Below are 17,255 nucleotides of genomic sequence, written 5' to 3' on the forward strand. Positions count from 1 at the left end.
GTGTTTTCTCCATGGTCCAGCAGCAGTAGCGACAGAGGGTGTTGTCCAGTCATGTCCAGCTGGAAACCGAAGTGGAATTAGGAAAAAAGGTGAGGTTTCACCCCTTGCCCCCACCAATCCACCAAGTCAGAATTGGAGATGGGACTGACACATTTTGCTTGGCGGTAAGGCACATCCAAATCTGCATGGCGGTAAGAATGGCTGGAGTCCTGTCGCCAAAGTGCCCGCTGCCACTTTTGTCCCTCATCCCCAAAACTCTAAGCAACCCCCTTAGACTTGATCATCGTGGCCAATGGAATGCACATGGCCAGACTGTGGTCTGAGAGTATATAAGATTGCTCACCTGAGTGAAAGAAATAGATTTGTATCGTTTGCACACACGTGTCTCCGGCTTCCTCTGAGGGCAGTCCCAAATTCCACAAACTCAATTTCTGTCTTTTCAGGGTAAATCGTTAGCCATCTCATATCTATCCAAGTTGTCAAGAAATAACATAGCTGCCTCATTTTAAGACACTGATCGGTAATCAACAAAAGATATGGACTCTCAATCTAATGTGTAGCCGATGTACAGAAGGTGCTCTTATTTTAAATGTTTTTAAAATATCACAGTTTGATTTCTGATAGTTGCCTTGAATTATCAATTCCTACAGAAGCACAACATACTTATCATTCATTCTACTTGGTCATAACATGCTCTTCAAAATACATTTGCCAACTCAGTTTGGACTCAGCGATATGCAAATTGGTCTTGACCCAACTCCAATAGGAACAGTTCACCCAAACTGCCAAGCCCGGCCAAAAGCTGAACCCAAGCAAACAATGACCTCTTTCACACTTATTAGGGATCATCGGTCTGGCATAGCTTGGTTCCGGTGGCACAGTGAGCAGAGGATCATGTCTGGGTAGAGCCTTGCCATTTATGGCAAAAAATGATGGGAGGAATGCTTACAATTTTTCTGACCAATGACAATCGCTTGGGGTAAGGCCTCTTTTTGTATGATCACCCCCAAGTCTTTCGACTGATGCTGCTGGTTTTTCATCTCTGAAAGCGCATTGAGGCCAGCTAGCCAGACATCAGTGCCCTGACCCTATAGTGTATGTTGAATTGGCTGTACCCAATTGGATATTGCTAACTTGCCTGTAAGTTCCTAGTACATGGCATCCTGGTACTCAGGGCAAGTAAGTTAGAGTGGGACCTCTGGGCTTGCAGCACTGAGCACTGATTGTGCCACCCTGGAGGTCCCCCAACTAAAACAAGTCCCCCAACCTGCCATTGCTGACTGGTAGAGCAGTCATGCACTGCTACCCTGACTTTACCATTGAACGCAATGACAAAGCCACCATTTCCCCTGAACATGCATAAGTCACCTCTCTGGCATGTCTACCAAGGTCGGAAGACAGGGTGCAACATATGACACAGGCCGGACATGTACCTTGCATGTCCTGACAGTTAAACACACAAAACTACAGTTTTTGCTGTGGAAAGATGAGAAAAAGGTTACACACATGACCCATCAGCTGTGCTAACCCCTGGACGGTCCAACCAAAGTAGGCACTCCAAGGTATCAACCAACTTATTACATTAAGCCCGGCTTGTATCTCAATTCAAAATTAATGTATCTTGTTGCAGTGTGCAGCTTTAGCAAAGCTGCCACTTTGTCACCTTTAAAACTCGTGCCTTCCTGGGCACACATGTAGCATTCTGCACAAGACAGCTTTCTGCCCTTCTGAAGAGGTGTGTCAACAATTCTCATGAAGGAGAATAATGAGAGATTGCAGGCCAGGGAGGTGTACCCTCCTTCCTGAAGGAAGCCACTTGGGTGTTTGCCTCAGCAGGCAGGCTTCAAAGGTGAAGCCTCCTTTAAAAGGCAGATGTGTAACATCAGGGGGGAGGACTCCCCCATTAATGAGGTAGACAGGCTGACATGGGAAGCCGAGTGGGGAAACCAGTTGCCAAACTGGTTTCCCAAGGGAGCCATACCCCGGGGTTGGGCTAGTGAAGTCTGAATACAGAAACAAGAATCATGCCATGTTGGGAGTGGGCAGAATATTGCATCCTGGGATGGCCACATGCCATACTCCACAGGAAGTGGTCACCAGGTAGGAGGGAACCTAGCAGCCCTTTGGCTACCAACCACATCCTGCCCTAAGAGCCCTTTCAGAGGATAAAGAGTGCACCCCTGGCACCCAGATATAAGGTCTCCGCTGACTTGGGAGAAGGACTGAAGAAGGACTGCCCTGCTTCATCGAAAGACCAGCAAAGCAGGGCTGCATAGATGAAGACTGCACCTGCTACACCTGGTGGCTAGCAAAGAGAGGGACTGTGCCTGCTGTGTCTTGCTCAAGGGAAGCTGTCTCCAGAGCCCATTCAAGCGAAGAGAACTCCATGGGCCAGCTGACTGCCCTCCTGTTCGCAAGCAGAGACACAACAGCTGAAGAAGCCTGCTGGGGCAGGTTGGTAGTCCAAGGCCTTCAACTCACTGCCACCACCGCCTTGCAGCACCAAGGACCAAGACCCGACACACAGAGTTGCACCCAAGTTCGCTGAACCCAGGAGTGCTGTTGGAGAGGTGCTGAGACTCTCAGAAAGTGAGTTATCAACTCAGGAGGCATTGGCCTATGACCGCGACAACGGGCAACAGGTAGTCCAGTGGCAAATGGAATTTGGCTAGACTAGAGAGGACTTTGTGGGACGCCAACCATGAAACTAGGATCAAAACTGATTTGCATATAGCTGTTTCTAGTCTGAGGTAGCAATGCTACCCCAGCAATTCTCAGTAGTTAGAATTATTGCAAGCATCCTCCTATCACTTGTTGTGTATTTGAAGTGATGTCCTAACTAGCCAAGGGTATTGCTAGACATGGGCCCCTTGCTACCTGTGCCAAGGAAATCAAGCTACACCTGACTGAATAGCCCCAATTAGGGCAAAACTTGTTTTGGGTTGCGGTTCAGAGAGGACCTGGTTTGGCACTTCAGGCTTGACTGTTCCTATGGGAGCAGGGTCAAGACTGATTTGCATATACCTGGGTCTAATCTGAGGTGGCATGGTGGCCAAAAGAACAATGGGTTGGAATGCTACCCTGAGCAATTTCTAGTGGTTAGACTTATTGCAAGCATCCTCCAATCACCTTTTGTGTGTTTGATGTGATGTCCTATGTGGCCAAAGATATGCCCAAGCATGTGTCCCTTGCTCAGTGTGCCAGTGGAATCAACCTACAGCCGACTGAAGAGCCCCAACAAGGGTGAAACCAGCCTTGGGCTGCTTGTGCTCTGGTTCAGTGAGGGCCTGGCTTGGCAGTTTTGGCTGGACTGTTCTTATTAGGGCTGGACTGGACTGTTCAAGTCAGGGCAGGGTCAAGCCTGATTTGGATATAACTGGATCTAATCTGAGGTGGCATGATGAGCAAAAGAACTTTGGGTTGGAATGGTACCTCGAATGATTGTCAGCGGCTAGACTTATTGCAAGCATCCTCCCGTCAGCTTTGTGTGTTTTATTAAGGAGGGTCTACATGTGCTGCAAACTATAGTATAGCTAGTGGGCAGTGGGATACTCTCAGGACATTGCCCCTTGTAAGCACCCATCTAAACTATCTCTCTGAAAGCCCATGTCCTGATCCGGGCATCTGCCTCATCTGTACTTTCTTAGGATGACCTCTTAACTCAGCGTGTGTGTCTATTCTCTACATGCTGTCACTTTTGGGCATAGATGTAAGGTATCTTTCTCAAATTTCTGTTACATGTTATAATACTTAATTTGACAAATTGATTGTTGCAGGCAACCTGGGACAACAAGACGGTAGATTTAATTCCCAATGGAAGAAACATCTCAGTGGATAATTCTAACAAGTTAGTATACCTTTAAACCTTTGTAGCTTTCATTGTCATCCTTCTTACTCCTGTGTCCAAAGTGTACTTACCCCAGATTTGTGAGCTGTGATCCTGCTACAGAACTGTTACAGATAAAATAAAGCAGATCAAAATGACCTCTTCTCTGAAAATCCGGTAGCCAATGTCCTGGAAACCATTTGTCATGATAGCTTTAAACATGTTTTAAACTTTAACTAGGAGATCTTAAAAGTCTCAAAGAAACTGTCCCAGATTTACAAAGGGCTTGCATGGTCACTGCATTCCGCAAGGCATGGCAAGTCCTTAAGTCAGATTTACTATAACATGCAGAGCCACCTTGCGTGCACCTTAGTAAATCTGGGTTCCCACACACCCACCCATGTTTTTTGGTGCATTCCCAGATTTACTAACACTAGTAAGGTAGGCAAAATGTGACGCCTTCCCAGGATAGCCGTAACAAGGAGAAATATGACTATTTCTCCTCTTTCTACTTGTGCTGCATTCTGCAGCACACATAGAAAGAATACAATGCCTCAGAGAATTGATTTATATAGGAATGTGCCCCTTCCTGCACAAAAGCTATCCTGTCTGTAGCGCCTGCTCAGAGAGAGCAGGAATTTATCCTATGTAAGTAAATATGGCATATTTCTGTCCCCCCCCACTTGACACAGCGTAGAAAATTGTCTTGCTGTGTTGTGCTGCGCCAAATGTTAGTAAATCTGCCCCTGTATGCAGGTTTTTGTGCACTTCTTCCAACATATATTGAGGAATCTTTCAAAGAGGAATCAATTTCCAGAGGAATGGTGCAGTGTATTGCAGTCTGCTGTGGATTGGCCAGGGAGTTTATTTGTGAAAGGCTACTATCTGCTTACTGGAGAAATGTGTCCTAGTTCATACCTTGACCATTTACTACTATGTATTATTTTACATTGATTAATGCTTCATGCCACTAGTTGGGTCTTTAGAATCATTATGGTTGATTTCACAGCAAATACCACAAAAGTCATCGTTTTTTTGTGCTGTTTTTAATTGGTATCACTACATTTGGGATAAAATCATCATTCACCATATGATGATGGGTTTCAGTATTTTACTTAATATAATTGTGACTCAGTGGCACATTACTGTCTCTTATAAAAAATTTGGCCTGGTCCAAACAGGCTCTGGTGAAGTAGTAAATAAAGGAAGGAACACTAATTGACAGTCGTGTGCCTTAACGTGAATGTTTTTCAAATATTCAAGCCGGATTTAAGTGTCAGAAATTCAGAATGGGAAACTGCAAAGTCACACCGCTTTAGTGTTGGACAGATAAGTAATGCATTAATTCTTTCAGATTGTTGTGATATATGCTTTATGGGGGTACTAAGGCCAAATGAAATTATTATGTTCTACATCTATTTACTTGTCATTTACTTGTTCTGTTTTGATCTCACTTTCCTTTGTTGTTTCTTTTGGTTCTACTTTACCACTTCCTCAACATTATTTTAATTATTCATTATAAAGAGCACATTTGTGGTTTGAGGCTACATAGCAGTCATTTCCCAATTTTAATATTGCTTTACAAAGTCCTTTTTTTCTTAGATTGAGATTTGTTTTCAAAGCGCTGTAAGGTCCCCATGTCTTTGGTCGCCATTTCATGATTTACAGCAGCTAGTGATCCAGTTAGATTGTACTACTGAATATTGACATGAAGAATATCGCCATTCAAGAGTATTGAGGCACACATATCAAAAGGTAAGGGCACATAGGGAAGTATAGATCTACTATTCCTAACACCAAATCTGTGTACCTTGAAGATACATGTACCACATAAGTATATATATGTGGAGTTAGGTATAGAAAATCTAGACTTACCTGTCTATTTTTCTCACTTTTTGTCCTTGATATTTAGTACCCTCAATATTCTGACTTTGATATTTGGTAAGCACACACCTTATAGTCGTAGACTGCTGTGGACTGGGAGTTGTATGTGGAAGACACTGGCCCTGTCACCCTCGAGGCAGATCATTAACAATGATGTGTAATGAATGGTGCTGTGTTGGGCCTTCAGGTGAGAGGTCATTGTGTGAGAAAAGGCATCTTTTGTCTTGGCTGACCCCCACTTTTTTGTCTCTTATTTGATGTTGTCTCAAAGTTGTTTGTGCCCAGGGCCTCTGCTAACCAAGTTCCCTGGGCCAGATCTCTTTCCCTAAAACTGTTGTGATGCATTGGCACAATTGGCACCACCTTGAACTGCCACTATAATTCCCTAGTAAATGGTACTTAGGTACACAGGGCATGGGGTACTAAGAGTAGGCCCCTGAGGGCAGAAGCACAGATTGTGCCACCCTCTAGGGCCATGCATCCGGAAGCACCCAGCACTGCCATTGCAGGCTGACTATTCTGATGTAATTCTAAAAGATAAACCCAATATAGCACACAGCCTGTGTGCCCTGTCCACTACACACTGCATGCACTATAGGTAAGTCACCCCTCTGGCAGGACTTCTAGCCCTAATGCATGGTGCACTATATTGTATGAGTGGGCATAGATGCATGAGCAATATGCCCCTACTGTGTCCTTACCCAACCACGGACATAGTAAGTGAACAGAGCAGCCATTTTAATATATGTGCTGGACACTGGTCAGTATGAGTTTCAGGGCTACATGATGGCTACTCAAACCCTCGGTTGTTTGGTATCAAGCAACTCAGAATGATAAATCCAAACTGGTACCAGTATTGGATTTATTGCAAAATGTACCCAGGAGTCACCTAGGAGGTGCCGCCTGCAAAAGCTAACCTCCCTGGTATGGTTGCTGGCCGGTCACAACCAGCCTGCCACCACCAGACAAGATTCTGGAACCGTGGGGTGAGAGATCGTGCTCTCTGGGTCCCAGAACAAAGCCCTTCCTGGGTAGAGGTGCAAACACCCCCTCCCTCGAGAACGTGCACTTCCCTGCTGGCGAGTTTCAAAGGGCTTACCGCCCTTGAAACTCGATCACCAAGCCTGATGCTAGCAGCAGATGGCCACCCCCACTGCAAACCCCCACTTTTAGTGGAAGCAACGGCAGAAAACCACACAAAGGACAGGAGGAGTGGTCAGCCCAAGCTTGCACCACCCCTAAGGTGTTGCATGCGAGGTGACCTTTCCATTTCATTTTCCTTCATCTTGCATGGAAGGAAAATAGCCAACCAGGTGTAGGGAAGTGACCTCTACCCACAGGAAGTGGTCTGTTAGTGGGTGTAGCCACCCTAAGGTAGATGACCCATTGGTCACTACCAGGTACTCCCCTAAACGCCCACTAAATACAGTATTTAGTGGGCATCCCTAGACCAATAAATCAGATTCCAAGGACAAAAGAAGTCCACCAACAAGGAAGACCCAAAGCTCGAGAAATGAAGTCCTGCTGCACAAAGAAAAGGCACCAAACCCTGCTTGCTGCACCCAGGAATTGCCAATCACCACTGAGGGCTTGCTTGGACATTGTACAGACTCTACCAACCCCAAGAGGACCTCCAGTCTTCGAAAATCACCAAAGATGTCCCTCCATAGTGAAGGCATCACTCTACTGCAACAAAGAACAAATGACCCTGTGCCTGCCACTTCAATGACTGGCTGCTGACCAAGGAACCAGATACTGTAGCCAGACCAAACATCACCCAACAAACCGTGAGGACAAACCCTGCAAGTGTGTCAGGTTTGGTGGCACTGCGCCCTCCAGTGGCCAGACCGTGCAATAGCCCTAGGTACTGGTCCACCTAACGTCAGACACCAAGGACAGTCCATTCCGGACTGTAAATGGACCAGGAGGAAGCTCCAGTCGAGGGACTTTAGAAACCACCAGGACCTCCAACCAGAGTGTCCCTGCTGACCTGCATGCGACCCTCAAAGAGACCTACCTTCAGCTTCCAAGGACACCGTTGCACACAGCTCCTGGCTCACTGATTTGCTCTTCACCCTGCCGCCCTGTGCCCTGAACCAAAGGTCCAGTTGTGCCTTAAAGGTCCCCCACCCCTTGCCACCTTGATACTCCAAGGGGACCCACTGGACTTACCTTTGAGTTTGCCTGTATAGTGCTTTTCTAAGTGGTGCCCCACAGTGGCCTGGCACCAGCTCCAATGACTTTCAGCTGCTGCTGCTCCCCCTGAAACCGGGAGCCGTCCATATTTCCATGTCCTACAGACGACCCCGATAAACCTGTAAAAGGAGGCATTGGTAAACGCATTGCCTAATTTTATGTGCATTTTCAAAGTATTTTCTCCATTGATTCCGAAGACTATTTTTATTAAAACGTTAAAAAATGTATAACTTAAAAAGTACCCATTTTTGGTGATCTTGGGCTTAACAACTTTATAGAAATCTGAAGTATTTTTGTAAATTTATCTCTAGTTATTCTTGTGAGTGTGTGGTATCATTTATTGATACTGTGGGTACAACAAATGCTTTGCACTTCACCAGACTCTGCAGACTGTATGAAATTCATACTGGAAAAAGCCCCAGTGTAGAGAAACTTAGCCTTCTGGTGGCCCAGCATGAAAAAGATAACCTCACAAATGAATTAGATGATGAAGTATCTGGGGGAGATGATTTATTCCTATGGTGCCTAATTACGCACAAAAAACTATTTTTATTCAAACTTAAAAAATTCATAACTTAAAAAATACCCATTGTGGGTACAACAAATGCTTTGCACTTCTCCAATACTAGCCTAACTGCTCAACCAAGCTACCACAATAATTAGAGTATTTGGTGGTGTTGTTTTTACCTCTGTGAACCAACATGTGGTTGCCTGGACCCCCTGACCAGTGTACCTAGATTTGCACACTACATATAGGGTAATCCTCCTACACATTGTCCAACACTGGCCCAACTCTCTCGTCCTCACTTGCCACTACAAGTTGGCTCTTTCCAGAAATCTTTTTATCCTCTTCTTTCCCTGTATGTTTCCATGTCTATTCTGAATGTTAGTAATTGCTACTTATTTGTGAGGTGCTAGGCACCGTTTAACATGAGTTTGTTTCTTTTATTGTAGACATGACTATGTAAACAGGTATGTAGACTACGTGTTTAACACGTCTGTGGCTGTAGTTTTTGAGGAATTCAAAAGGGGATTTTACCAACTCTGTGAAAAGGCGCTTCTCAAAGATTTCCATCCAAAGGAACTGAGGAGTATCATCATTGGAAACGAGGAATATGATTGGAAGAAATTGGAACAGGTTTGTGTGGAATGCGCTTGATCTATAGATTATTTTATGGTGATTATTCTATGAAATCTCAATATATATTGCTATTTTTTTTTTTTTAAAGAATGCAGAATATGACGGGGTTTTTAAACAGCAGCCACCCCATTCAACAATTAAAATATTCTGGAAGGTTTTCCACAAACTGCCATTGTCAGAAAAGAAGAAATTCCTTTGTAAGTATGTATTAATAAACACCTAGGAAGATGCTTTGGCAGCTTCAGGGGGACAACCCCAAACCAATTGTGTATTATGGTTACCTGTGTTTAATCCACAAAAGAATAAGTGGGGAAACCACAGTTGTGTTCTGAAGCCTGTGACAGGTGGTTTCAAAGGTTAGGGTGCTGAACAGCAAGCCTGCAGATTCTTGATTCCACTGTATGCCTCTCTAAACTACCATCAGAAACTCCCTGCACCTTTTAGCCATTCTTGCAGGCTCTCGTTTCACCCTTGTTTCTCCCTTTGTCACTGTTTTTCCATCTTTCTCTGCCCCCGTCTTTCCTCTTGTATGTTTTGCCCTCACTTGCTCTGGATCAAAGTTTGGTGAGGAAAAATAAGTGCTGGTCCCCACCTGCAACCATCAGCTCAAATTAAGCACTGATGGTGCCTATGCAACAGAAGTACTGGACAGAACTGTAATTCAGACTGAACAAGTAGCTTCTTAATTACATCGTTATGAGTTCCTAATAATTGCATCTGGTTAGTAACAAAAATAACTGGGGCATCAGAATTACAAAGCCTTCAGTAATTCTTTGGACCTATTCCATTTCACCTGGGAACTGTGGCTGCTGGAAGTCTCTAATACCTGGAAAACACACAGGCAATTAAACTAGACTAGACTCCTAAGCAATCTGCAAGCCTACAAAAGAGCCTGACATCTTGACTGTGGTACATTTTCACGTCTTGTGAAGGAGAAGAGAAATTAGATGACAACTGAAAGAAAGAAAGCTGTCCCTAGTGGGACGTGGAAGAAGATAGGCAACAAATGGAAAGGTCCCAAGTAAACAGTGAACAGGGTTCCCGATGCTGGATGACATCTTTGGCCAGGGCAATTCATCTGCAGAAGACATAGAATGAAGACTGTAATTGGCGAGATCAAGTACAGTTTCTACAAAAAATGTTTTTTATGTTTCAAATATTAGGAGAGCATGATGGGCCGGGACAGTTGAGGGATTCATGGGTGTTATTGGATTGAGTCTCACATTTCATTCCTGGTAGGGGGGGTTTAGAGCATGAGAATTGTTACTCATTTCGGCCTCTGCCTGCTTGGGTGTTTTGCTCCACAGTTGAAGATGGGGACAGTTTATTTCTAGTTGCAGGGGTCTGGGGGCTGGGTTTAGCCAATGTCCGGGGGATCTCAGCTGTTCTACGATGGAATCAGCTCTGCCCAGACAGGCTAAAAGAGTAGAGGAACATAGTACATTTAGCAGCCACAATCACTTTCCTGATGGGCATGTGGCCATATTTATCCCCTTAATATCAGAGGCCTGTATGCTGCTCCTGAAAGGATGAATGTCCTGAGCTTTCTGAGATGGCTCAAGACATTCCTAAGACCCATATGCTACACCTGGACACTTGGAGAATGAGGTCCGGATATTTCTTCACTAAGTTTTAAACTGGCACAAGCTCCTTCTTGGTACAAAGGCAAGCATTTCCATCCAGGGTTCTAGAGTGAATAAATAGGATGGGTGATTTATCCTCGGTGGCAAACGCAGGGTTAGAGAGATTTAGTTGTCCTCCGCCTATGCTCAAAACTTGGGGCAGGAAGAATTCTTTATATTAACAATACAAATGATCATGGAATTTACATAATGGACATTGGGCATGAAAATGTAATAAAGACTTGTTTTAGATAGGACTACGGATACCATCTGACTCCCTTATGAAGGTAAAGTGGTTCTTTCGACTGAGATTATCAGTGGCTTGTGGTAATGAGTTTAATACTTTGAGAGCTCTACATTAAATGAAATAGATTTTTCATATTTTTGGCAACTCACAAAAAATATGCAAGACTAGATGTAGTGCTAATTGACAGTAGTTGAGATCTACGCTAGATGTAGCTCATCATGGGCATATCTCTTTATCTGATCATGCATCTGTGCTACGTACAATGTTTTTTGACTGAAAGGAGACTCCACCGTGCGATTCAGGGAGGTTCATTAAAGACATCGGAAAGGACCCAGTGGTCAAGGAAACCATAAAAGAAAAAATCTTGGACTGCCTAGCACATGACAAATTTAGCACCAATAGAATCTGAGACTCTCTTAAGGTAGTCACTAGGGGAGACTTACTGCTGAGACAGCTTTTTTCAAAACAGAGAAAGTGTCCTTAAGATGCTTTAAGTAGACCTGGGTAAATCTAAATCTTAATAGAAAAAAGTAAGTTCTCAAGGGTTTGTCAGAACATACTGTTTTGAAGAGACAATTGCAGTCGCCCAAAAGCAACAAGATAGAAAATCCTGTTACATGAGTCAATCAGAAATATGGAAGGATGAGATCAAAAGGAAAAGCTGCAGGCCTCAAACTTAAGGGACCTGCAAATGTGTCACTTTATAGAGGCTATTGGGTGTGGCAAAAGAGCGCAAAATGGGATAAAATCCAACAATTTTGGCTGTTCTGTTGGCTGATATAGACAGTGGTAAACACTTCAATTGATGGGGTGTAGGAGTATATCAGGAAGTAGACATGAGTACTCTGATACTACCCCAGCTACTAGAAGAAACAGTCACCAAAGAAGTAGTTTTCAGCGTTACCAAATACTTGGACCTCTGGACCATACTTGCCTTCTTTATTTAGGGAGTTTCTTTCTTCTGTAACAGGGCTTTGGACTGTACAGTATAACTGTTTTGCATCCACATCCAGGGTTACAACTATTATGTCAGAGGCTCAGTTCTCCCTCATACTTAAGCCAATGAAGGACCTGAAGACTTGCAGTGCACATAGTCTAACGTCACCATTCAATATAGATATAAAGATTTTCACAGAACTTTTGAGATGCAGTTTTAAGGTTTTATGTCCTACCTAATTTACCCTGATCAGGTGGTCTTCTTAAGGACATTCCAGGTGGAGAACATGACAAATGTCCTACATATCTTAGAAGCAGGTCATTGAAGAGGAAAAGAGGCAAGGCTTCTCTTCTTGGCAGCAGAGATGGCCTTAGGTTGGAGAGGGTATTTCTAAAAGAAGCCCTGGTGGTTAGAGGGTTCATTAAGAGGAGGGTAGAAGCCCCCTGTTAGTAAGGAACAATTTGCTAAGAAGTGGCCAAGTGAGGTTGGCAAAAAAGTGATCCCCAAAATGGCCTGCAAGTAAACAAAAAGAACAATTACAAAATTAAATACACTGTATCTTCTCTTTCTCGTACTGGCTCTTTCATTGATTCACATGCTTGAATCATTCCCCATCGTCAAAGTGGGAGTGCTACGCTACCATAGAAACAATAGTGAATAAGCCTATATAGCCATTAAATATAAAGACATTAGTTTTATTAGCTTATTTAAATTTTTGAACAGTCCCAAAGTCCAGCCATCAGGAGACAGCACCCTTTAGACCCTTCGCCACAGAGGCTCCTGTTTCAGATTTTCTACTGCACGTCGCGTGATGGGAGTCTCCCTGAGCTCTGCTCAGTTTTTCCACAGTCTACTCAACTTTCAACAAGTATTCTCCTCAGGTCAAAATTTATTTCTGCTGTTCCAGGCACTACTTAATGTACAATGCAAGAACTAACCAAAAAGGGACTATTCAGGCCATGTGTGCCATGCAGCAAAATAGATTGCAATCTGATGATCCACACAAGGAGTGCATCTACTGTCTCCATCCAAAACATAAACCTGAGGACTGTAAGGTATGTCACACTTTTTCATAAAACTCTGAAAGACAGAGAGGGAAGATTATTGATTTGGCTGCAGAGACTAAAGTGTAAAGAAAACCCTCAGTCTAAGGAAGATAGTTATGACTTCTCTACGACACAAAAATCCTGCAAGAGGGATAGATCTCCTAAAGGTGTGCCTCCAGGGTCACCAAAAAAGATTCATGAATAGACCCATCAGGGGACTTCTGGGCATTCTGAAAGATTGGAGGAGCGCCCACATACCTCTAAAAAGGAGAAATTCTCCTTCATGAAAGTTCATTCAGAGCCTGCAACTCCTTCTCTGAGGAACATACAAATACACCAAAAGGTCATCAAAATCCCTACAGTCGACGACAAAATCATCAAAAACGGTAACTGTGGCTCCAGTTTGGTTCTCGTCAACGACATCCTCATCAACATTCTCGTCTGCAGCATCTCATATTGTCATCGTGTCTAGCATCAGCAATGATCATCAAGTCTAGGATCCTCTTGAAGATGGCACCATCAACCATGAAGGTCTTGATGAAGATCACAAAGACATTGTCAATGACAGATGCCATCAATGAGGACCTTGTCGATGAGACCGTCCATGACAGCAGCAGCTTCAACAACACCGACGAGAGCCCCATAGATGACGACAATGTTGGTGAGGAACACATCAATGATGACTTCGCCATCATAAATCTCGTCAATTATATTGTTGATGACGGCACCGTTAGCAAAAATGCATCAATCATGTCTGGAAAAACAAAATCACCTACAAAACAGTACTGCCAGGGCATACACCTTTCCCTCCCACACATTTGTTGGATGACAAGTCAAAGGACATAGTCCCTCTGAACTCAACGTAAAATGCCAGGAGGATGATTGTAGGAAATGGTATAGCATGGATTCCAGGCACTCTGGGGGCTTAGAGGACCCCCAGTATTGCTCCTACCTGCCTTCTAGGGTTTTCCGGGCAGCCCAAGCTGTTTTCAACCATCAGACAGGTTTCTGCCCTCCTGCTGCTTGAACAGCTCAATCCCAGGAAGGCAGAACAAAGGATTTCCTTTGGGAGAGGGGGGTAACACCCTCTCCCCTTGGAAATAGGTGTTACATGGCTTGGGAGGGGTAGCCTCCCCAAGCCACTGGTAAGCTTTGAAGGGCACATTTGGTGCCCTCCATGCAGAAACCAGTCTACACCGGTTCAGGGACCTCCAGTCCCTGCTCTGGTGCGAAACTGAACAATGGAAAGGAGAGTGACCACTCCCCTCTCCATCACCACCCCATGGGTGGTGCTCAGAGCTCTTCCAGAGGGTCCCCGGGTTTCTGACATCTTTAATCCAAGGTTGGCAGGGACCTCTGGGAGCATCTGAGTGGTCAGGCCAGGCAGGTGATGTCAGAGACCCCTCCTGATAGGTGTTCACCTAGCTAGGTGACCAATCCCTCTTTCAGTGCTTTTTAGGGTCTCTCTCTTGGGTGCGTCCTCAGATTCGACTTGCAAGAGTTCACCAGGACTCCTCCAAGACTCCTCTGCAGCCTAACTTTGACTGGAACCGCAACTGGACCCTCCAGGATCTACGACGAAGACTCTGCCTGCAACATTGTTTCCACTGCTCTTTCCAGCTTCCATAACATTTCCCCGGCTGTGCATCCTCTGAGGGTGGCATGTCTTCAGCCTGCACAAGAAGGAAGAAGGAATCTCCCTTGGAGTGAAGCAGTCACTCCCCTGTATCTGCAGCCACCAACTGCAACAACAACCGGCTGCATGGATCTCCTCTCATTCTGAGCTGCGTGGATCATGCATCACAAGTGTTGGTCTGGAGTAGTCCTCTTGGTCCTCCCTGCCAACTGTCCAACTTTGGTGGAGGTAAGCCCTTGCCTTCCCACTCAGGACAGTACCCCCATGCACTGCATCTCTTGCAGCTGTCAAGGCTTGTTTGCACCTCCTCCAAGGGATCCTCAAGCTCTGTGTAGCCTCAGCACTCCTTTGTGTGATGCACAGCCCTCTGTATACTTCTCCTGCAGCGTGGGACCCTTCTCCAGTAGTGCTGCGTGGGCTCCTGTGGGCCTCCTGTGTCTCCATCCTGTGGGACTCCTGTGGGTGCTGCCTCTGCTCCTGTGGGTTCTCTGTGTCTCAGACGGTCTCCTGTGACTCCCCTTCCTGGGTTGGTTCTCCCTGCGTCTTGCTGGTCCCTAGCAGCTCCACTTTCCACCAGCCGTGACATTTGACTTTGCCATGGCTTCTTGGTGGAATCTTTGCATCAACACCTGACTGCAATTCTTCTTCCAGTGTGGGACGTCGTCTGCATCCCTCAGGAACTCTTCACCGACTCCAGGACTGCAGTGCTGACCTTTTTCACATCACCATCGACCAACTCCTGCATCCACAGCTAAGTGGGTAGTAGCTCCTACTCCTCCTGGACTCTTCTGTGACTTCTGGACTTGGTCCCCTTCTTCCACAGGTCTTCAGGAATCCACTGCTTGTTTCTTGCAGTCTTGTCTTGGTGTTGCATTTTCTTCTTTTCTTTCCTTCTGGGTGGTTTGGGGAAAATCTAGTAATTTACTCCTTTCCTCCTGGTCGCCAGGGAGCACTGCAGTACTTACCTTTGGGGTTTCCTAGTACCCCCAGCTCCCCTCTACACATTCCACTTACCTAGGTGGGGGTCCTTTGTTCGCATTCCATTTTTTATTATATAGTTTGGGCTCCTCTAGGGTCACTATTGTCTAAATGCATTTGCACTGTTTTCTATCACTTTCTATGCCTATTGCTGATAATTAGTGTATATACTTGGTGTGTTACTTACCTCCTATTGGAGGGTTGCCTCTCTAGTACTTTTTGGTATTGTGTCACTAAAATAAAGTACCTTTATTTTTGTAACACTGAGTGTTTTCTTTCATGTGTGAGTGCTGTGTGACTACAGTGGTATTGCATGAGCTTTGCATGTCTCCTAGATAAGCCTTGGCTGCTCAGCCACAGATACCTCTAGAGAGCCTGGCTTCTAGACACTGACTACACTAATAGGGGATACCTGTACTTGGTATAAGGTGTAAGCACCCTAGGTACCCACCACACACCAGGCCAGCTTCCTACAATGATGAAGACCACTAATATGGGGGTTACGCAGGTGAACACAAACATTATAACGAAGAGTATGCTACCTACAATCAACAGGAACAGGGGCACTGTACAGATGCCACTAGAGTTAATCAGCAATCTCCAGCGTATGCTCCAAGACTGCTACAAAAGATTCCCTGATCTGGCAGTTTCTGCTCTTCTGCCACAACCCACGACACTCATCCGATCTCCACAAGTTCAGGGTCCAGTTGCTCGGCCGCATACCTTGCCATTGAGAGTAACTGCTCTACCCAGGCTGGCAAGTACTTTATCTGAACCTCCAGTGAACAATCCACCTTCCTCTAATAAAGACAGAGAAGGGGGTGAAATAAGGGATTCTGCTTCCATACACAGTGAGTGGGATGAATATTTATTTCCAACACCGTCCCCACCTATGCCTCCACCAGTAGACTCACCACAAGATGACATTGGTGGTTTCCACAACATCATAGAGAAGGCAGCTAAAAGATTTCAGCTTCCCCTGACCACCAAGCAGTCAGATTGCTTTCCTTACGATTTTAGAGCCAGGAAAAAAATCTATATGGGCTATCCCAATCGTAGGCTTCATTGGGAAGAAGGCATGAAGGCAATGCGAAATCCAGCCACAGAGCCAGCAGTTCTGTCTAGACTGCCTAAGAAATATAAAGCACCAGATAATACCCAGCATGCTTAGTCGGCCACCCCAAGCCAGATTCTGTCATACGCTAGTGCCCAGTAGCACTCCAAAAAGTAATCAACCCCTATCACAACACCACCTGGGAGGGAGGGGTGCAGACTGGATAACACTGGCAAGTGATTTTCCACCATGGCATCCACCACTGTCAGAGCGGGCAACTCCCTTGCGATTTGAGGGTGATATAATAGGCAAATGTGGTTTGATATGGTCAGTACCTAGACCTACTGCCAGAGGATGCGAAGCTTGAGGCCAAGAAAATTCTCAAGGAGGGAGAGAGCACACTGGTAAAGATTATTGACTGTGCCACTGATGTTTCCTCCATGGCTACTAGCAGGAGCAGCAGTGCTTCTCAGACAAGGGTGGGTGAAGGAAACATCTTTCAGACCAGAAATCCAGGTCAAAATCCTAGATATGTTGTGTAATGATGAAGAGTTGTTGAGCAAGCATGTCGACAAGACGCTTCAGATGATCAAATTGGATACAGACATCGGCAAGTCCCTAGGCACCCTACAGATATGCAGATAGCCCTTTTGAGGGGCCAAACGAAGGGGTTTCTACTCTTATATAG

General features: G+C 45.1%; 1 protein-coding gene across 1 annotated transcript in view; it reads left to right on the top strand.

Moving 5' to 3' along the window:
• The window catches only part of HERC5 (HECT and RLD domain containing E3 ubiquitin protein ligase 5), a 315,041-nt gene that overhangs the window by 283,684 nt on the left and 14,102 nt on the right, over window positions 1-17,255 (top strand). The window contains exons 19-21 of the mRNA XM_069230254.1: window positions 3,777-3,847; window positions 8,861-9,044; window positions 9,136-9,244. Coding sequence (XP_069086355.1) covers window positions 3,777-3,847; window positions 8,861-9,044; window positions 9,136-9,244 — 364 coding nt within the window. The remainder of the gene's footprint in view (window positions 1-3,776; window positions 3,848-8,860; window positions 9,045-9,135; window positions 9,245-17,255) is intronic.

This window comes from Pleurodeles waltl, chromosome 1_1, assembly GCF_031143425.1.
Source record: "Pleurodeles waltl isolate 20211129_DDA chromosome 1_1, aPleWal1.hap1.20221129, whole genome shotgun sequence".
Classification (NCBI taxonomy): Eukaryota; Metazoa; Chordata; class Amphibia; order Caudata; family Salamandridae; genus Pleurodeles; species Pleurodeles waltl.